The sequence below is a fragment of the Panthera onca genome, chromosome E3 (genome assembly GCF_046562875.1).
Source record: "Panthera onca isolate mPanOnc1 chromosome E3, mPanOnc1 haplotype 2, whole genome shotgun sequence".
Classification (NCBI taxonomy): Eukaryota; Metazoa; Chordata; class Mammalia; order Carnivora; family Felidae; genus Panthera; species Panthera onca.
The window spans coordinates 1,017,106-1,039,159 of NC_138354.1; the positions used below are offsets into that span (position 1 = coordinate 1,017,106).

General features: G+C 51.9%; 2 protein-coding genes and 1 long non-coding RNA gene across 3 annotated transcripts in view; 1 reads left to right on the forward strand and 2 right to left on the reverse strand.

The window, feature by feature from the left end:
* The window catches only part of CHLSN (cholesin), a 122,010-nt gene extending 114,739 nt beyond the window's left edge, over positions 1–7,271 (reverse strand). Inside the window, exon 1 of the mRNA XM_081791641.1 lies at positions 7,185–7,271. The gene's annotated coding sequence lies outside the window, so the exon portion shown is untranslated. The remainder of the gene's footprint in view (positions 1–7,184) is intronic.
* ZFAND2A (zinc finger AN1-type containing 2A) lies at positions 5,529–15,448 on the reverse strand. The gene is given in 7 exon segments (XM_081791644.1): positions 5,529–6,831; positions 7,185–7,277; positions 7,367–7,859; positions 8,576–8,724; positions 11,889–12,018; positions 13,841–13,934; positions 15,186–15,448. Coding segments are annotated over 5 exon segments (714 nt in total). The 5' UTR covers positions 15,397–15,448; the 3' UTR covers positions 5,529–6,831; positions 7,185–7,277; positions 7,367–7,729.
* A 155-nt stretch (positions 15,449–15,603) lies between these two features.
* LOC145713283 (uncharacterized) lies at positions 15,604–18,555 on the forward strand. Its single transcript, XR_014136321.1, has 3 exons — positions 15,604–15,718; positions 16,307–17,190; positions 17,423–18,555. It is a non-coding gene; the product is annotated as an uncharacterized LOC145713283 (long non-coding RNA).
* The last annotated feature ends 3,499 nt before the right edge of the window (positions 18,556–22,054 follow it).

Sequence of the window (22,054 nt, forward strand, 5' to 3'; positions counted from 1 at the left end):
CTGATTCCTGTCTGTCAGTTTTATATCCTGTTACCTTTTGAAATTCTTTCATCGGAGGAGCTACGTACATTTTATGATCTTAAGGAAGTTGTCTCTCATGTCCTACTTTACTGAACAGTCTGTCGCGGAGAACTGAGATACTCACGTTCCTTTCTCATCGACATCTCTATCCCTTAGAGCTCAGTCTGGGTTCAGTGTTCAGTCTTCCTTCCCTCCCCCTCTCTCCCACTCTGCGGTGTCACCCTGGCGTGGCTTTCCGATCAAACATATGCCAGTGACTCTAAATCCTGTTTCTGGTCTCGACCTCGCCCCCTGGACTTGCTTACCCACCTGCCTAAATGGTTTCTCTACACAGCAGGTCAGTAAGTATCTCGACAGAACACGCTCACAGCCAGGCTTGGGATTCTTCCTTCCAAACCTGTTCCCTTCCTCATCGTGCTTAGCATCCACTGCCCCAACCCAAGTGCCACCGAGAAAAGCGTCCCCACTCCTCTCTGCCCGTCACCTACACATCTTGTTAACACACTTCCCATGTCCCCCGCCCCCGTCTAGCCCAGGGCTCCACAACCTGGCACCTGGGCACCCACTCTGCCCTCCTAATGCATTCACCACCTCACAAAGGCCAGAAAGATCACTATTTTTTAAAAAACTCATTAAGCAGTTGGCATTTAAAATTTACTATTTTGGGGGCGCCTGGGTGGCTCAGTCGGTTAGGCGGCCGACTTCGGCTCAGGTCATGATCTCGCGGTCCGTGAGTTCGAGCCCCGCATCGGGCTCTGTGCTGACAGCTCAGAGCCTGGAGCCTGTTCCAGATTCTGTGTCTCCCTCTCTCTGACCCTCCCCCGTTCATGCTCTGTCTCTCTCTGTCTCAAAAATAAATAAATGTTAAAAAATTTTTTTAATTTACTATTTTGTGAGACAGAGAAAGTGCACATGAGTGGGGGAGGGGAGGAGGGGGTAGAAAGAGAGGAAGAGAGAGAATCCCAAGCAGGCTCCATGCTGTCAGCACAGAGCCCAACGCAGGGCTCAATCCCACCAACCGCAAGATCATGACTTGAACCAAAATCAGGACTCAGATGCTTAACCGGCTGAGCCACCCGGGTACCTCCAGAAAGATCACTTTAGAACGTGGATCGAATGATTATATTTTCCATTTTGAGGGTAAGATCTTCATAATTTTTAAAAGTAATCTCTATGTCCAACTTGGGGCTCAAACTCATCACTCTAAGATCAAGAGTCCCACACCCTACTGACTGAGCCGGCCAGATACCCCCGATGTTTGTAATTTTAAAATTCCCCTAAGGTTTCCTCAGCAACCCACAGCCTCATAGATTCCTTTTACATTTGCCAGGCGGGAGCCTGATACCTGTCTCATAACTAAGCCATGTAATAACGCAGCTATAGAAGTAACAATTTCAAAACCGGGGAGGGAGCACAGCAATTTTGCTGTGTGCTATATTTCTATTACTGCAAAATCATTCTTTGACTAAGAGGTGGTTTTAGTACATAACGGCTCTGGTATTCTTTACCCTGATGGAATTTATACTTTTTTTTTTTTTTTTAAGTTTATTTATTTGTGGGGCGGGGAGGCGAGAATCCCAAGCAGGTTCCACGCTGTCAGCACAGAGCCCGACACTGGGCTCTATCCTACAAACTGTGAGATGATGACCTGAGTCAAAATCAACAGTCAGACACTCAACCCACTGAGCCACCCAGGTGCTCCTGGAGTTTATGCTTTTATTTTTATTTATTTTTTATTTATTTTTGAGACAGAGAGAGACAGAGCATGAATGGGGGAGGGGCAGAGAGAGAGGGAGACACAGAATCGGAAGCAGGCTCCAGGCTCTGAGCCGTCAGCACAGAGCCCGACGCGGGGCTCGAACTCACGGACCGTGAGATCGTGACCTGAGCTGAAGTCAGCCACTTAACCAACTGAGCCACCCAGGCGCCCCAAGGAGTGTATGCTTTTAATTTTTTTTTTTTAACGTTTATTTATTTTTGAGACAGAGACAGAGCATGAATGGGGGAGGGTCAGAGAGAGGGAGACACAGAATCGGAAACAGGCTCCAGGCTCTGAGCCACCAGCCCAGAGCCTGACGCGGGGCTCGAACTCACGGACCGCGAGATCGTGACCTGAGCCGAAGTCGGACGCTTAACCGACTGAGCCACCCAGGCGCCCCTGGAGTTTATGCTTTTAGAAGCTAACATGTATTTAAACGTGCTTCACTACTCTTTGGACACCCGTAGCACATCACACCAGCGAGGGGTGTTAATGGTGGGGGAGGCCGTGTGGGATGGCATGGAAATGCCAAGTGCTTTCTGCTCAATTTGGTGGTGAACTTGAATCTGCCCTAAAAAATAAGTTCATCAATTAAAAAAAGTCAAATCACAGGGGCGCCTGGGTGGCTCAGTCGGTTGGGCGTCCGACTTTGGCTCAGGTCACGTTCTCACAGTCCGTGGTTCGAGCCCCGCGTCGGGCTCTATGCTGACAGTTCAGAGCCTGGGGCTTGCTTCTGATTCTGTGTCTCCCTCTCTCTGGCCCTCCCCACTCAGGCTCTGTCTCACTCTCTCACTCTCAAAAATAAATAAACACTAAAGAAAAAAATTTTTTAAAAAGTCAAATCACAAATGATCCTTCCCCAGGCTTATAGTTCAAATAAATAACCATAAGGAGACCTGGCGATTCTGCCACGTCACCAGCCATTTCGGCAGGAACGTGAACCACGCGGATCAAGCCCAACTCCCGCAAAACACTCCTGAGCGCCTCCCCCCCCCCCCCCCACTAGCCTCTGGCCTCAGATGCAATAAAACTGCTTTCCTAATTGACACAATTTTTCCTAATTTAGCAAAAATTACGGGGATCCCGTTTTCTCCACTTGTTCCTCCTACAAACTCCACCTTGACCCTTGGATGCATAGGTGGATTCCAGGACGGGATAGCTCATCCCGTCCACGTACGAAGCTTACCGCGGGCTCCCCGCATACACACACCACCACGGCTGGTTCCAGGCTCTGGAACAAGTTTGAGGACCCCTGCTCTGGCCAAACCGTGCAAGGCTCACTGCCCTCTGTTAGATGGGGGTGTATGACGGCGGGGGGTGGGTGGGAGGGGACGTGGCCCCACAGACCCAAGAGTCGGCCTGCCGCCGGGGCTCTGTGGTGGGCAGCGCGGGGACCAGACTGCGGTGGGAGAGGGACGTCACGAACGCCCAGCCAGAGGACAGCCACGATTTCACGTCTCGGCACCATGTCTGCGCCAACACCTGGGGGCTCAACAGAGAGAACCTGACTTTGTCTCTGGCATCCCAGGAGCTTTCTACCTGGCACTACGGAAACAGCAGCCCTTCTGACTGCTCTCGTTCTCCAGGGAACGTTCCCTGAAAGCAGGAAGGGAGACACTTCTCACCGCACTAGGACGGAGGCAAAGCAAAGCCATCCACACACGTCACTTTACTCTGGTTCGGAATATCTCCAGAATGTAAAATGAACCCACTGCTCTGCCTGTCGGCATAGGGTTTTGTTTTCGTTTTTTACAAACCACTTTAAAAGGCTGTTTCTGTAGCATTTATTGCAAGAAAATCTTAGCTAGGGATGCATTCTGAGAACAGGGGTGGAGGTAATAATGCTACAAACGTGGGTGTGGGTAGAGCTCCCCCTAACGTCCTAATGAGAGGGAAGAAGGAGGACCCGCTCGGGCAAAGCAATTAAAAGCAAACTGCAAACCGCCTCTTCACACATTTAGTGAAAGGCACAGCCGGATACTCTCCTCCTCCCTGCACCTTCTACGTGATCCACCGTGATCACGAGTCTTTATATCATCTCAGGAAAACACAGCAAATCAACACCCACCGGGGTCTCTCCAACATTTCCAGATAAGGAAAGTAAGCCCCGTCCTACCCCCGACAGATGAACACAGAGCACAAAACTCAGTGTTACGTTTTTCTCAAAACTGCACGCAAACTTTAAGCGCTAAAAAAATTCACTACGCTAATAGTAACCTCAGTGTTTTCCACGAAAACCTGTACACTTGTGGCTTCTCCAACCCTTGGCACACAGTCACATTCGAATTCTTCCCCCGTCGTGAGAGGCTCAGTGGCACCTGCACGAATGAACTCCCTTAGCTTAAATTCTTCACATGGACGGTTCTCAGAAGATGAGCAACCTTGCTAATTCAAGACGTTCTTTTAGAGTAAAGGGACACCGTGTCTTCATCGGGTTAGGAAAAAACTAAACCAAAGGCAGGTACTGAGGGCATGGAAAACTCCTGATGCTGGGATGACATTTTAGACAACTTAGCACCTTCTACCAAAAGGACATCCTCTTTGGCGCAGCGACAAACACCAGGAAACCCCTCGCAGGCCGCCCAGAGCTGGCAGGTACCGGCCAGACTGCGCAGCTGCTGGAGAACGCGTGCTGGGCTCCCAGGAGGAGGCAGGTGGTGCAGGAGGCAGGTTGGGACCTTGGTATCTGTGGACAACACAGCTGCCTGATGCAAGGGACACTGAGCAGGGAGTCAGTGCCCAGGAGCGTGACAAGGAGCCAGGACGCCTCTGCCCTCCCAACCTTTCACACTATCTGAACATCTACTAACAGGACCGGAGGGAAGATCCCAGCCATCCCAACCCCGCCCCCACCCTGGTTCCAGCTCCCACCCTAGCAGTGGTCCAGAAGCTGATGATCGGCTTTCTGACATAGCCTCAGGCCAAAAATAGACCTAGGCTCCTCACAGGCCTAGGTCATTCCCTCCTCCATCTAATGAGGAAGGCATTTTATCATCTCACACCATCACAAGAACGGGGAGTGCAGGACAGTAAGAATTTTGAGAGAGAGGGGTGCGTGGGTGGCTCAGTCGGTTAAGCATCCGCTTTCGGCTCAGGTCATGATCTCACGGTTCGTGGGTTCGAGCCCCACATCAGGCTCTGTGCTGACAGCTCAGAGCCTGGAGCCTGTTTCGGATTCTGTGTCTCCCTCTCTCTCTGCCCCTCCCCTGCTCACGCTGTTTCTCAAAAACGATTTAAAAAAAAAAAGAATTTTGAGAGAGAGAACACTCGTAACTTTTGTTACAGACACACTGCACGACGAAGCGGGCGCGGCAGGCATGAGGTCTCGTTCCTGTGTAATCGCGACTGCTCTTTCTTTGCTGTCAATCGCCTCTCGCTGAGCCTAACTCATGGCTCAAGCTCTATCACAGGTATGTGTGTACAAGAGAGAACAGTCAACGCACACGGTCCGGCACAGACCGCGGTCTCGGGCACCCACAGGGGCAAATGCTGTGCTGAGGGGGGCCACTGTCCCATCCCAAGTCAAACCCAAAGACAGAGGCACCAGCAGACTCCTAGGCTGACCGTCCTTCCGGCTTAAATGTGGGTGTTTATCCTTCAGTTCGGATAAGAACAGCACCGTCTAACAGAAACGTAAGGCAAGCCACGTACCTGTTTCTAAAGTTTCTAGTAGCCACAGTTAAAAGAAAAATAGATAACATTATCGCTTTATCTAATCCATCATATCCAAAATATTTCAACACGTGAATAATTTTTTCAACAATGATGTATTTTATGGTTTGTCTTCAAAGCTCAAGTGTGTTTTCGATTCTCAATTTGGACATTAAGTTTTCATGAGAAAGGCCTGACCTGTATTTAAAATCCAGAACCAAAAAAAATAAATAAATGAAAAATAAATAAAATCCAGAACTGAAAAACCAGATTCACATACCAAAGTTCCTAACGTACTGAAGGATTTTTCTAAAAAGTAAATCAAGTTAACAGCCTTTAAGTTAGATAAAACTAAGAATCCAACCTCCAGCCGGGCTTGCTGCATGTCACGTGCTCCAGGCCATCTGTGGCCAACGACTGCATATCGGACGGCAGGGGTACAGGACAAGTGATTGATCCGAGTGGGCTCCTCAGACCCACAGCATCACCATCAGCTGGGAACTTGCTGGAAGTGCAAATCCCAAGGCCCACTCAGACCCCTAGAACCAGAAACTGCAGGGGTGGGGCCCGGCACTGTTCGAACAAGCCCTCTAGGCGACTCTGAGCACGCCCAAGTGATAACCAGTGGTCCAGAACAAATGCCACCAAGACAACTCGCAGAAGTTTTGATCACCTATTTGCGGAATGGAAACCGAACAGGAGCCCTTCCCCCCATCGTGTGTTGAAGCTGTGAGTAATTGCTTGGATTTTGTTAATCCAGGAAAAAGGGGTGCGCAGGTGGACGACCAGTGGGTTAAGATCGGGACCCGGCTACAAGGACATTTTGCTTCACTGGTTCCCAGCGCCCAGGGTCACCGGGCACAGGGCTCTCTCCTGGAATGAGGCCATCAGTAGGAGCCCAGCATTTATAGGCCGTATGGCCACAAGGCTGCTCTCTCAGAGTGGGGGCCGCCTTTGAACACGGGCCCTTAGCCAAGTAGGCCCGAGGCCTCCCCCTTCTTCTGGGCTCCAGGGGCGGTCACCATGGAAGCCACTGATAAAGACAGAGTGCCATCAGCTGTGCGGGTATGTAAGGGACGGAGGCCTCCACAGTGCCAGGTTCTTGCGGGACTCAGGCCGGGTAATACTCAGACCCTTTGCTCTCCACGTCACTTCATTTGGGGGCAGGGTGGAGGAAGCAGGGGCTGGCGCGGTTTAGCCAAGCTCAGAATATCGATACCCTTCTGTTTGTTTTGCCAAAATTTGCACATTCTACTGGAAAAGTTTTAATGACATTCCAGACTGTTTGCCATGAGAAGCGTAAAGGCACTACAGCACAAACACGGTCTGTGAAGTTAAAATACGCAACACAAGCTAATGTCTCCGTGTGGACGGAGTCACATCATCTCTTCAGTTTCCATCTGAAAGAGAACAAAACAACAGCTTATTTTTTTAGGTCCATCTTGACTAACCCGGAGCAGTTGATCATATGAGAGATGTGTATTTCAGAAACGGCTACAAAACGCCAACCGTGTGATCCGCTCTGTGCTGGAATAAATTGCACTGATAATCCGGAGCTCAAGAAAGCTCCAATCCAGACCCTCGATCACCCTGCCTAGTCTAAGCCGTGTGCCAGGAGTACGTAACTCGGAGGACAGAATTTGAACCGCTCAGTTAGTACCTGTACTGCACCGACTTTTCTGTGCTCACCCGACAAGAACCGCCACGCCCAGGACAAGGCAAGTGTATCTGTGCACGCCGTTCGGACCAGTACCTGGGTCGCTGAGCTAGCCAACTGGAAGACGACGTATTCAGGGCTCCCGACGGCTTGGCTGGCTCGGAATCAGAGGCTCTGGCAGCTGCACACCTACACAGAAAGGTTGGACCAGCAGTCACGACCCCTCCGTCGGCTTACCCGGAGAGCCACGTGCTCGGTTAGGGAGCCAGGGCACTCACCCGTCGACCCGGCTCGGGCACAGACCACGCGGGAAATAAGCAGAAACTAAAAGACGGTTACCCTTCCGCTTTCCTTCCACAGCAGGTTTAGGCAGATGTTTCTACTGACTTGAGGAAGGTGCTCTCGGTTACACTACCAGCGAGTGGGTCGAATCGTGTCCTCACAGAAAGATAGGCCGACGCGTCTTAAACGGGACCTCAGAACGTGATGTTTGGAAGTAAGGCCATCGGAGATGTAATCAGCGGAGATGCGCTCAGAGTGGAAAAGGGTGGGGTCCTAATCCAATATGACTGTGTCCTCATCAAAAGAAGACCCCCCCGGGGCGCCTGGGTGGCTCAGTCGGTTGAGCGGCCGACTTTGGCTCAGGTCATGATCTCACGGTCTGTGAGTTCGAGCCCCGCGTCGGGCTCTGTGCTGACAGCTCGGATCCTGGAGCCTGCTTCAGATTCTGTGTCTCCCTCTCTCTCTGCCCCTCCCCCGCTCACGCTCTGTCTCTCTGTCAAAAATAAACAAATATTAAAAAAAATTTTTAGAGGGGCGCCTGGGTGGCGCAGTCGGTTAAGCGTCCGACTTCAGCCAGGTCACGATCTCGCGGTCCGTGAGTTCGAGCCCCGCGTCAGGCTCTGGGCTGATGGCTCGGAGCCTGGAGCCTGTTTCCGATTCTGTGTCTCCCTCTCTCTCTGCCCCTCCCCCGTTCATGCTCTGTCTCTCTCTGTCCCAAAAATAAATAAAATACGTTGAAAAAAAAAAAAAAATTAAAAAAAAAAAAAAATTTTTAGAAAAAAAAAAAAGACAATGCCTGGACAGCGACACATAAGGAAAACCCGTGTGACAGACAGAGACGTTGGGGAGAGTCAGCCTGCAAACCACCCAGAGTGGGGGGAGCGGCCCGGAGTGGCATCTCCCCAGAACCTCGGGGAGGAACCCGCCACACCCCCATCTTGGACTCCAGCCTCCAGAGCAGGGAGACGATGAACTTCTGTGGCGTACGCAGCCCAGGCCGTGGTACTTTGCTCTGGCGGCCACAAGAAAACAACACAACTAGAATCCAACTTTAATTTAGATTATATTTATCCAAGTCTCTACAACAAATATTTCACGTCAACAACTTAGTTCAGTGCAACGCTTAAAGGTACCCTATCCCCACCGTGAGGGTTCCGGGTCCGTGTACGCGGGCCAGCACGTCCCAGCTCAGCCGCTCTGCTCACCCGGCTACACTGACGGCAAGGTTCCCGCGTGGGCAGCTGTGATCCAGAGGGTGTCTACGCTGAATACGGAAACTGCCGTGGCACTGGTCACAAATCACCTGCAGCATCTCCTTCTTGCACCCCTCTTTTGAGCGCCGGCGTATAAAAATCTGAGAAAGCAAGGGTTGCTTTAACGTTTCTTTTTATTGTTTTAAGTAATCTTTCCACCCAACATGGGCTTGAACTCATAACCCTGCTGTCAAGAGTCACATGTCCCACCGACGGAACCAACTGGGCATTTCAATTGCTTCCATAAGCAGTTATTTAACAAACACCCAATAAGACTGCCAGCATTTAAACTAGAATCAGTTCTCAGCTACAAGAAATAAAAATGCCAAGACTTTACACAAACATCTTACTGTCGGGCAAACGCAGATACCAACTAAAAGGTTTTGGCAAGTAATAGAAAGCAGTGCGTTAAGTTGGTCTTCACATGAGGCACCTGGACGTGTCCTCAGCAAAAACCCTTCAGACCTAGGAGAGTTCGGAGTGGGGATGGAGGGAAGGAGGCCAAGCCCGTGGCATGGCGCACAGTCCCACCGAGGGGAGCTGACTCAGGAGGCTCTGGGGACATTCCAGGGAGCTGAAGATCTATAGCCTCTATTCCCATCAGTTACTGATGGGTTTTTTTGTTTGCTTTTAACGGGAGGGAGTGGTATAAACTCCCAGGCACTGCTGACGCTGTGAGCTAAGGACGGCAGCCAAGAGATGCTCACTTAGTGGCCCAAGGGCAGCCTTCCGGCAAGGACGGGCAGCTGTGGACTGCCTCAAGTTACCTGAGCATGCGCAGCCAGTGCAGGGAGCAGAGGGCCTGCTTCAGGGGAGCAAAGGAGGGCATGCCCGCCCTGGGGTGGGCTTGGGTCATGAATCTGCGGTGAGCCAAGAAAGAGGAGGGCCTTGTCAGTGCGGGGGGAAAGCAGAGCGAGGGGAGCTGTGGTCTTGTACAGACGCAGGGAGGTTTTAGTAGAGCTCCCAGAGGGCCTGAAGGGGAAAGCACATCACTATATGGCCAGAGCAGCGTGAACAAAACGGGGTTGTGGGGAGACTGGGGTCGGCTGGTCAAGAAAGGGTTCTGTGTGCTGGGCTACTCTCTCGTGTTGGAGGCTGAAAGCAGCAAGGGGTTAATAGGCTTTCTGCTTACTTCCTGCAATCACTGCGTACGGAGCATAAGCAGGGCGTCTCAGAAACACAACCCGAGTAACCTGGGAGGGCCTTCGGGAAGGGCGAGCTGCGGAGCTGGCCCAGACCGGCCCCCGGAAGGCCTGAGAGGCTCTGAGAAAGTGCGGTCCAAGAGGAAAGGGCATGTAGACACGTGTCTTCTACTGAAGGCAAGGTCAGTTTGAGTCTCCTTGAAACGACAGGAAACAGATTTTTTGGAAAGGGATAAATCCACAAGATTGAGAGAAAAAAGAGTTACGAGGGTTTAGAGAAAAAAGCACCCGACAACAATGAACTTGGCAAAGTGAGAAAGCCAAATTGTGAGCTGGTGGGGAAAGTCAAGAAGCACCCCTCTTCATGAAACAAAACCCTCAAAGGCTCAGACGTCAGCAGTGCTGGCAGGTGAGGGTGACGCGGGACCACAATGGGAGAAGGCGAGAATCAGACCTCCACCCAACGCTGGCACAAGACGGATGCTCCGCAGAGGGTCTCACAGAGGCTCTGGCCTGGGGAGCGACGGGCAGGAGGACCCCCACAAACATGGGAGGGGCACGCAGAAGGCAGCAAGGAGCTTGTGCTCCACGAAGGGGAGAGGCGAGTGCTCTGTCCACCTGGCTCCATGATTCCGGAAGCCAGAGTGTGCTCTCCCCAGGCAGGGAACAGAACAGAACCCCACCTTCTCCAGGGAACCTGATCAGCCTAAGAGAAAGACCCCGAAGTCCTAGGGCTCCAGGGTTTCCCGAGAAAGTGGGCCGGGCAGATGCCCCAGAGCCAAGGCCAGAGTTCACACTGCACCAACCGTGCGAGTGAGCAGCCAGCAGATCGGGCACGGAGGAGGACATCTACTGTGACGCACAGAAAATACCCTGGACGCAGATTTCACAGGGAAAGAAAACCCCAGGGGGCAAAAAAGGAGACCTATCCAGAAAGTGCAGCGCCTAAGGAACAGAAGGCTAGAGAATATCAAAGAATCCAAACTCCAGTCGGAAGCGCTGGCATTTCCGGTTTGGAAGGGCCCACTGCCTGCCTAGTGTGACAGATGAAGAGGGATCTACACCAGGAACACTCGACGCGAAGCTTCCAAACTCTGGGACGAGGGGGACATCCTCCAACTGCCAGAAGCAAAACCGGCCCCACAAAGGACCGCAGTAGAACAACTACACAGAACTGTCTATAGCAACAGCGTAAGTGAGGAAATGAACAGGGTAAGTAACCAAATGAAGAATTCGGAGCCTGGCTGCTACCTCATGCAGCTAAGCCAGAGGAAACCAAGAATGAAGATCCGTCGAGGTACACGGCCTCCATTTATCTATCTTCCACAGTCCTTCCCGGGGAGCAGCGGGGGCATGCGCCTCCCCACACATCAGGGAAAAACTAAGAAAAAAAACACGAGACACAGAAAGTAGGGCAACTTGGATCTAGCCTTGAGAGAAATACAGACAGAATCGCTCAGCTGTGTCCTCAGAGAGCCGAGCCCCGGAAGGCCTGTGCAGGGACCCCACTCGTCTCCGGGGCGGGGCGGGGGCGGGCAGCCAGACAGGTGGCAGCGTAGCAACGGGGCCGGTAGCCCATGCTCAGCCTACACCGTGCCGAACCAGCTAACGATACCCACGACTACGAGGGAATAAGACAAACCCAAGACACAACAGTGCACACACCTGGAGGAAAGGACGGACCCCAAGCGACCAAGACCGGTGAGGAGAATGGGGGCTGCTATTTTCGCTGGCATGATTTACTCCAAGTGAACAAACGTACAACTCTCACGAAGAACGCTGCAAGGTCAAATTGTATATATCCTTTTACGTTTCACTAGGAGCAGCTAATAAAAGCTCACCTTAACCAAACGGTTCTAGAAACCACATTAGCTCTTCACTTTGGGAGAAAAAGTATGAAATTCCTATAGAAGCAGCAGATCCTAGCAGAGACTCTCATATTTAGAAAATACGTCACCGTATCTGTAAAAGCCCATGCCGTCCACTACTCGGGGAAGCACTGACGTCACTAAGGTTTCATCTGTAAGCAGACGATTAGGACTGCGGATCATAGTTAGATAATGGACCTTTCCCCCCTACGGAAAAAAATCCCCATTCACAGAGTGGACAGAATTTGTCCTCACCTTCTCTTTCTTCCGAGGATGGCAGCTACACTCTCAATCAATGTGCTCACCAACCACCACATCTGGGATCTCTCCCTTTTTTACCGGTACTGGTTTGTTACAAAGCGGGCACACCGGGACCCGAACGTCCCCAAAATAATGATATAAAATCATATTCCAGATTCAGACAAAACTCACAAAAGGAAAAGGTATAGTGCATCGAAAATCAAATAGAGGACAAGCACGGATGTTCCGACTGTTCATTAGAAGACGGCGTGGTTACCCCTGAGAATGAATAGTAAGGCTTCCGTACAGATTCAGGACAGGAAGCGGAATCCAGTAGAATTTAAACCTAACAGACTGTTAACCAGCTGTGGACACGGCCCTGAGACGGTGAAAGGCAGCCAAAGAAAAGCTGGTGAAACGGATCTGGTCTCAGGGCAGCAGGGCCGTTCATCCAGCACCGCCCCGGTAGGTGGGGAGCCAGCCCGGACACCTCCGGAACAGAGAGAACGGGAGAGAACACTACCGCGAACACCCTCCGGCTCCCTTCAACTGCCAGCAGCCTGCCTGATCCTTTTGTGGCTTTCACCCGCAGGGAGACGCACGCGGCTGACTGGAGAGCACACAGCTAGGCTGAGCTCTCAGGTTCATTAACAGCCACCCAAGCAGACGGCGGGGGAGGGGCTCTATAGGGAAGAACCAAGCGCCCAGCAGATGCGCGCCCAGCAGTTAAAAACCTCAGAGCCAGGGCAGGAGCTAAGGAAACTAAGCTCAGCAAGAAAACGGACGGACGTGACAACTGACATCCAAACGTGTCATCACAGAGGGAGGAGGCCTGCCGTCTGGGTCAAGCCGCAGGGTCGCCAGGAACACTCCGTCAGTTGACAACTCTGTGCCAAATAAGGCATTACTACTGATGTCTAGCCAGCCTCTCCCTATCTAGGGACGTGGGGAGGTCAAGCCAACAAATCAACTGCATAGTTTGGCCTAGTCATCGGGGCCTGGTAAATAGGAGTCACCCTCCCCCGCCCCCCCAATGACCTAGAAAACGCTGGAAGGTCAGACCCCAGCCAACACTAATGAAAGCATGTAATAATGCTAATAAGTCATTCACCTTTCTAACTGTCACCTCAAGGAAGCAACACTCGGGCTATAGAGTTCACTAAAATAACCTCTGAATCGGGCACCTGAGCGGCTCAAGCGGGGGCACCTGATGGGTTCGAGCTCCGCACCGGGCTCTGCACTAACAACGTAGAGCATGCTTGGGATTCTCTCCCTCTCTCTCTCTCTCTCTCTCTCTCTGCCCTTCCCCTGCTCATGCTCTCTCAAAATAAATAAAGTTAAAAAAAAAACCACAAAACCTCAGAACCACCAGAAACAAAACGAATACAGGTCAAGAGCCACCTGCAAAGCCAATAACAAGGTGTCACTCCTTCGGACTCATGCACGTGGGTCTTCTTAGAGTCCCCGTCTTCCTGTTTCTACAATGTACTATTTGCCACTGAACAGCGGCTGTGAAGTCACCCAAATAAACTAGCGTTTTTAATGGCTTCCAGATTAGGTTCTTTGTCAAATAGTAACCATTTCTGGCACTTCACAAAGACACCACTATGCTCTTCGTTAGCATGATGAATCAAAGGAACTGAATACTTTCACACGCAAAATAAACTTTCAAGGTTTGGATACAACAATTTGACTTCAAGAGCCCCTGAAAATAAAATCTCTTGCTTTAGAGCTGTGCCATCCAGACATTCTTGTGATGGTGGAAACATGCCGTATCCGCACCACCCATGGCCACACGTGGTGGCCGAGCACCTGGAATATGGCTAGTCTGATGGTGAAACCAGATTTTAAGTCTTACTTCATCCGAATGAGATTATTAGTTCTACGTGGCAAACGTCTACTATTCGGACAGCATAGCTTTAGACAACAAAAGCTAGAATCTTTGAAATAAAATACGATCAATTACCTTCTCGAATGTATATGGACATTTATGTGCAGCACAAGTAAAATGGTCTTTATGGAAATCTTGTTTACATGCATCGCATTGTAACGGAAGAAAATCTAAAAACAAACAAAAAACAAACACCAAAAAAACAATGAAGTGTTCTAAAGATTAGGATGAAAAAATTATAGATCACGTTAAACAGGTATTTACGTACGGTCAGTTCTTTATACCTATCGAATACATCTTTGAAGTACCACAGGTGAGAAAAAAATTGGGACCATGACTTTCACAATGACAGCGGTTCTGAAGAACCTAACCTGTGAAGCTGTCTTTTCAAAAGAACCCCATCCCATGTAGTCCCACAAATATTTAAGCAGCACACCTGTATCCACCTGGCCTTGGCCCTGGTTCCTGGCCTTCAGAAGAGGCTACGTAGCGATGGTGACCAGAACCTGGACCTCAGGCCGACCTCCCAACACTGAAGAGCTAATTAGAAAAACGGCCAGGGGCGCCTGAGTGGCTCAGTCGGTTGAGTGTGGCCAGATTTTCAGTCACCAGCGTTCCTAACTTCCAGCTGATGAAAACGAACAGACTTGCTCTGTAGGAAGCCTTCGGTGTGCAAGTGACCCCCCGGCCCCTGCAGGGGACTAAAGCGTCACAAATTCTTGCGGAGACACGAGGCGTTTCGGTACAAGCACTGGCTCATTCAGAATCACCCCTGTCGTGAGAGAGATGGCTTCTTGGTCCTTCAAATCCCTACTCGAGAAAGCTCCCCCCGAATTCAGGTGTGCATTAAACCACTTGGACTCGCAGCGACAGGCGTTTCCCATATTCAATTCCCACAACTGCCCGCAACGAGTTGGGGCACAGTTTCACCCGCTGAGTATACTTGTTGCTAAGTCCCATTAGCTCGCGCCGCTACCCCGGAGAGACTCAGCTCTGCTCCTGCTGAGCCCCTCAACTCCCTCCCGCGGAGAGCTGACTCAGGACTGGCTCCCCGACGACAGCAACCCGGGGGTGATGAGGGAGGAGGACAAGCCGTTCACCCCCGGTGGAAAACGGGCCGACAAGCGAAGCTACCGCCCCGGAGGGGAAACTTCGGTCCGCACCGCGCCTCCCGAGGCCCCTTGCACGGCCCGGCCGCCGCAGAAGCCGGGTCCCCCAGGGGCTTTTCCGCACCTCCCCGTCGGCCCCCTCCCTGCCGGGGCGGGGCCGCCGCGCGGTGCCTGGCCCGCGCGGGCCCGTCCCCTTTCCCACGCCCCCGGGGCGGGAACGCTGCAGCCCCTGCCCCGGCGCGGGCCCACTCCCGGCAGCACGGCGGCCCGGGAAGCCCTTCCCCGGGGGATGCCCCCGGCCCGGCGCCGCACCTGGCTCTCGATCGGGACCCGGGCGGCCGCGGAGGCGACCGGAAGGCGGCGCAGACGGGAAGCCGGCTCCCCCCTTCCGACAGTCAGCCGCGGGGGACGAGACCAAAGGGGAGGCTGAGGAAAAGGGGCTCCGGGGCGCGGCAGGGAGCCGACCGGCCCGCGGGAGAGCGAGGCGTCTCGCGGCGCCAGCGCCCCCGGCCCCGCCATTCATCCGCCGCCGCGGCTCCGGGGAGCGCCCGGCGCGCCCCGATGACGTCAGCGGCCGGCCCCTCCCGCCCCCGCCGCCCGGGCCCCGTCGGCCCGCCCACTCCTCGCTCCTCCTCCCCCTTCTGGAACAGTCCGGCCGCTTCCCCCGCCCGCTCGGTCGCCGAGAGCCGGCTGCGCGCAGGCGCACTGGGCCGGCCGCGCGGCGCGGCGCGGGAAAGCTGTGTCGGGGCGGCCGAGGCCGCGGCGCCGGGGCTGAGTGGAGGCCGGCGTCGCGCGGGGCCGCGCACGGAGGGCCCGAGTCCGCGCCGCAGAGGGGCCGCCGCGAGGTACGGAGCCGGGGCGGGGGCTTCCCCAGCGGGAGAGAAGGGCCCGGCCCCGGGGAGACGACGCCCGGCGCGGCCTCGGCGGCGCCGCCGGTGCCGCCGCGTCCGCGCGCTTGTGGCCTGTGCTGCTCCCTCACCGCGTCCGCGCGCTTGTCTCCTTCCTTGTCCCCTCAACGTGTCGCCTTTTCCTCACCCCTTTCCTCTCACTGTATCACTTTGTTCCGCCGCCACGTCCCCTGACTTGTCCCCTTAGCGGATCCCCTTTCCACGTCCCGGTACTTGTCCCCTTAGTGCCTCCCCGTGTCCCCGGCCGTGTCACCTCCCTGGGCCTCTCTCCGTGTCCTCTTACTTGTCCCGCCTCGCCATGGCCCCGCACTCCGTCGCCTCCCTTGCTCAGCCCCTCCCCCCCCCCCCCCCGCCCCCCGCAAACGAGCCGCGGTTGGTTTTCTCTCTGGGAGCGCGTGGCTCTGTGGGGTCCCAGCAGACTGGCTCGGCGCGTGCTGTCGGGCCGCGGGGTTCACCGCCCCGGTGCCTGTGGTCACAGCCAGCCGTCGGTCCCTAACCTTGTTTTACGTGTGTTTCTGTTTGAAGACAACTTGCGTTGCCGTGTCGTTGGTTCGTTCGCGTTGAGGTCGCGGCCCGCGCCGCGCCGTGACTCGTGCCCGAACCCGGGCCCGTTCGCCGCTGATCTCCGTGCGGTGCGTCGCGGCCTCCTGTGCTTAGGAAACTGGACGGCGCGCGGGCTCCCGCCTGGGGCCGCTTTAGACGGCAAGATTACCGCCAGAGAGCACAAACGTGGGACGACCGTGACCCTGAATAGGCTGCGGAACGGACACCTAACCGTATTGGAGGCGAAACACGAGAGAAGGCGCGCGTCGTCCTGTGTGACCTCGGCAGGGAGTGCGTTCGTTCCTTGGGCCGCTCGAGTTGTTCGCCATCTGCACACGTTTGCGAGCAGCTGCCCCGGTCCCGCGAGTGTTGCTTTTGGAGTTGCAAACAAACGTCCCACGTAGGCAACTTCGCACGCGTGGGATCCACAAATGAGAGTCTGGGGGTGGGGGGTGTATCTGTACGGGCACATGCCCATTTTTTTAGGCTTTTTCTGAGCCATTTGCGAGTATGCCGGGGGTGCCCCGTCCCCCCCCCCCCCCCCCGCAATTTGTGTGCGTGTGCCCGAAAGCAGACGTTCCTGCATCACCATCCGTAGGCGTCCACATGACGAGATCAGTATCAAGACAGCATTAAGGTCCCATCCACGGCCTCCATTTGGATTTTGCCAACGGTGTCCGCCTCTCTTTTTCTTTCCTGCTCCAGGGTCCCGTCCACGATCACATGTGCGGCCTCCTCCCTGCTGGGACGGGCCCTCCGTCCTTTCTGTCCCTGACACTTTTTATTAAAGGCCACAGGTTTTTCTTACACGTGAGATGACTGTGACGACTCGGGGTCCACGGATGTTTCCTCGGGACCAGATTCAGGTCATGTTTTTTAGATTTTTTTTTTAACGTTTATTTATTTTTGAGACAGAGAGAGACAGAGTGTGAACAGGGGAGGGGCAGAGAGAGGGGGAGACACAGAATCTGAAACAGGCTCCAGGCTCTGAGCTGTCAGCACAGAGCCCGACGCGGGGCTCGAACTCACAGACTGTGAGATCATGACCTGAGCCGAAGTCAGACGCTTAACCGACTGAGCCACCCAGGCGCCCCTCAGGTCATGTTTTTTAGTAGCAATGCTGCAGGAATGGTGCCGTGCTGCGACCCATCCTATCGTGGGTGATACCTCGATTACCTAGTCATGTGGATGGCTGCTAGGTTTCTCCTTTTTGTCACTGGTAAATTGGTTAGTATTTCGTAGGGAGTTACTCTGAGATGCCACCATTATTCTTCATCAGCCTTTGCCCGACAACCTTTAGCCGCGTCAGTGACTTCTGCCTCGATCACTATGATCGTTGTCAGATAGCGCTTTTTCCTTTTTTTAAAGTAAGCTCTACGCTCTATGTGGGCCTTGAACTCACGACCCCGAGATCAGGAGTCACGTGCTCTACCGACTGAGCCAGCCAGGTGCCGTCCAGATAGTGCTTTTTAAAATTTCCATCGTTCCTTTTACGTTTGTTATTTGGCATTCTATAAGGGAGATATTTCCCTTTCGTTTGTTTTTTTAATCCATTTATTTGTATCAGTGTATACTTGTGGATTTCTCTTTTATTCAGTGGGTCATGTTCTGTTGCTGTCGTTTTTTAAAGTTTACTTATTTTTGGGAGAGAGCGCGCATGGGAGGGGCGGAGAAAGGGAGAGAGACAATACCAACGTGATGTCAGCACAGATCCCGACCTGGGGCCCGAACTCACAAACCGTGAGATGACCTGAGCCCAAACCAAGAGTCACTTAACTGACTGAGCCACCCAGGTGCCCCTGTTGCTGTTATTTATTTTGATGGCCAGAGAGCCCCGTGCAGCTGGCTCTTGAGTCCTTTTGATGTGTCCCTTCCTTGCTCCCTTCCTTGACTTTTGGTACAAGATGCCCCAGGCTCATTTTTTACTCTTCCTGCTGCAGTGCTGGAATCAACCATTTCTCCAAGGAGCATTGTTCCTTTTTAGCGGAGGATGGTATTTAGAAATCAAGATTTGAGTGTGTGGTGTGCCTATTGCTACAAGGGTGTCGTTGCTTCTAGGCCTTCTCAGCAGACATGGGCCGGGAAATGTATGTATATTTGCTCACGTATAGGAAAACATCCGTATTCTTACCTTCAATTCCAATCCAACACCTCAGGATTTTTCGAATTTTCTCTTTTTGTGTTTGTAAATAACTCCTCCAGCAATAAAAAACCTGGGTTTCGTTATTCTATTTTCTTTCTTTTTTTTTTTTTTTTTTTTACTTTTTTCAATGTTTATTTTTTCAGAGACAGACAGAGTGGGAGTGGGGCAGGGCAGAGAGAGAGGGAGACACAGAATCCCAAGCAGGCTCCAGGCTCTCAGCTGTCAACACAGAGCCCGACGCGGGGCTTGAACTCAAGAACCGTGAGATCATGACCTGAGCCAAAGCCAGATGCTCAACTGACTGAGCCACCCAGGTGCCCCACGTTATTCTATTTTCTTATTTTTTGGTCTATTTATTTCCTTGTTGTAACAGACCACTCTGGCTGTCACCCCACCTACTTTGCGCAGACTCCTTCAGCACCTTAAGCAATTGTTGCCACGTCCTCCACGAACTCCTCTTGCTCTTCCCTTCTTCCAGTTGGTCAAAATCCAGTGCCAATCAAAACCTTCAGTTTTCTTCCACAAGTTTTGTATAAGAGAGGACAATTTATTAAGGAAGCATAAATACAAGTACAAGCTTTTAAGATTGTTGTTATTCATGGGTCAAAAATCATACACACGTTATTAATCAGGAAAGTGGGTTAGATATTGCCCTTTCCCGTAAATTTTATCTCACATGTTGAAATGAAAAGTCTTTTTTTTTTTTTAAGTTTATTTTGAGAGAGAGAGAGTGCATGCGAGAAAGGAGGAGGGGCAGAGAGAGAATCCCAAGCGGGCTCTAGCGCTGTGAGTGCAGAGCCCAATGTGGAGCACGAACTCACAAACCCTAGGATCGTGACCTGAGCCAAAATTGAGTCAGATGCTTAACTGACTGAGCCACTCGGGTGCCCCAAAATGTCTTTAGATCCGTGTATTCCAAGAGTATCTGAGTCCTGGTAGAACCAATTGTAACACACTAAAACGTAAAGTTTTATGTTATATTTACGTTGACTACTGAGTTTTAGAGCAGAAATCAAATTCTCGCGTGGAATCAAACATGCCATGCTACAGATTCATAATTTTGCACTTGGTAGGATATTTCTTATTGCTGCTCTTGCAAATTACTGCAAGTTAAGTGGCCTAAAACAACACAAATTTTATGGTTCTGGAGGTCAGAAGTCAAAAATGCGTCTCACAGGCCTAAAATTAAGGTGTCAGAAGGGCACTGTTCCTCCTGGGGGCCGTAGGACAGACCTTCCAGGCCTTTTCCAGCTTCTGAAGGTTGCACACATTCTTTGGCCAATCACATCACCTCGGCCTCTACCTCCATTGCCACATCTCCTCGTCTGACTCTCATTCTCCCTCTTTCACGTAAAAGGATTGCATTGAACCTGCCCGTGCCATTCAGGATCCTTAGCATGAGCACGTCCACAAAGTCCCTTTTGTCATGTGAAATAACAGATTCGTGGTTCCAGGGAATGGGACATGGACATGGGAGTGGAAGGAACATTATTCTGCTACCACAGGTAGTGACCACACTGCCATTAGGAAAAACAAGATTCTTGACAAATCACGGGAATCTTCTCCCGAAGCCAAGAGTACACTGTGTACATTGTATGCCAGCTAACTTGACAAAAATTATAGTTAAAAAAAAAAAAAAGGAAAGACAAGATTCTTCAAAATAAAAGTAAGATGTTAAAATTTCTCAGTGCTATACTTTTATGTCCTTTTTTGAAATGTAAAAAAGCATTTAATGAAAAATATTGAAAAATTATGAATAAATGTTTTCGAAACAACTAGATTCATAAATGAGTTTTTTACCAAAGAAGAGAAATGTAACTGGTTGTGGACACCACTGTCTCCCATTCCCAGATACAGACACACACAAGCACACGTGTGTGCACATACACGTATGGGCATTTGCGTGCTCTCAGAAAGAATTCACCCACAGCATGAGCTGGCACGCGGGGAGTGTCAGGGAAAGATGTGAAGGCAGACAACCCAGGAGCGCACTAGATGTACCTCTGCTGTTCTTTTTGGTCCTGATCTGGCTCAGACCACACCAAATTGCTGTGGGAACAAAAGATTATCAGGTCAGGTTTTTTTAACGTGCCGCTTTGCCATTGACTGACGTCCACATGGATACAAAGAGTTGCCACCAAGCAGAAGTCAAGTGACCTCCTACCTCTAAGCTTCTTACCACATCAAGATTGAGGGCTTCCTAAGATGTCCTCTGAGAACTGCCTTGAGGTCACCAGGAAAAGAATGACCTTGTAATACTCGTGATGCTCCACAGGGAAGGGGAAGCAGACCTCGGAGCCTTGGTTAGGAAACCTCAAGAAGTCTGCTTCAAAGGAAGAGGCTACAGTGCACGTCCAGCTACGCGTTTCTCTATCAAGAGATGCCCAACAGCTCACTCTTCTGATCTCAACTTTAAATATAGGGAAACTGAGGCACAGAAGTGTTCGAAACACGATCTCCTGCGGCCACGTTTGAAATTGAATTCTTCCTCTGCCCCCTATATATGCTAGCCAGAGATGAGGGTAGAGGGGCAGGCAGGGACCAGACCGTTCAGACTTTATCTTGAATGCAAAGAGGTATCATAGAAAACTTTTAAAGATTGGCCTTGAGGAGTAGACCGGGAACAAGATTTATGTGTGCTTCACACAGCCGTACGAAGAATATCCAGCGTCGTCTGTGTTGTAAAATGGAACTCTGCTTTGGAGCCCTGGACTGCTGTGTGCAGGCGGCTGTTCTCACTAGTTAGTATAGCCCGGCCCGCAGTGTTCTTGTTTGTCGTCTGTCTGGGTCCAGTTTATCTCGACCTCATTCACCGTTGGGCTCCAATCTTGGTCATTCTGAGGCGTCTTTCTTCAACTCCTCCCACCTTTCTCCTTCGGTAGCATCTGGGTTTGGGGAAGCTGGATAGAAAACCTAACGGCAGCAGTCTCTGGTGTACATGCAAGCCAGGTCCTCCCTGGCCCCTGCTTGTGGCAGACCGCCACCTCTGTTCATGTGCTAGTATTTGCTGCTGCTGGCCTCTGATTGGGAGCTCGTTACGGACAATGCCAGCCTGTCCAGACCCTAGGTTACATCTGTTTCAGTGACCCTCCCGGTGTCCCGTGCCGGTGCACAAGGGGCTTTGGGAGTCTCTTATAGCTCTAGAGGCACCACTTCAGGCCTTCTACCTGCCTGACCGCATCCCAGGTATCCGCTCCTGCACTCTCCCTACATTGGCATGGAGAAGTGTCTCTTCTAGAGAAGAGCTAGAAAGGAGGCAAGGCAGGGGCCCCTCTTCTTTCAAAGGATCCCTCTACTCATCTGAATTGTTTGCCATCTCAACAGAGGGTTGTAGGATGAGCATCGGGGCCATTCTCGGACACCTGGGCAGGTGTCTTCCCTTTCAAAGTTCTTCAAACCTCTCCCCAGCCCTGGAAGTATCTTCTCCTGAAGCAGTTTCTCTCACGTGTTATCTCTGGGCTTCTTGCTCTAGGGTAAGTCTCTGAAACTTTGGTTCATGGCTCCTTTTTTTCTCTCTTGAAAGCTGGGCTTTTAAGACTGGCTTGCTATGAGTTCTTAAAAAGTTTAGGTTTAAGACTCCAAACTGA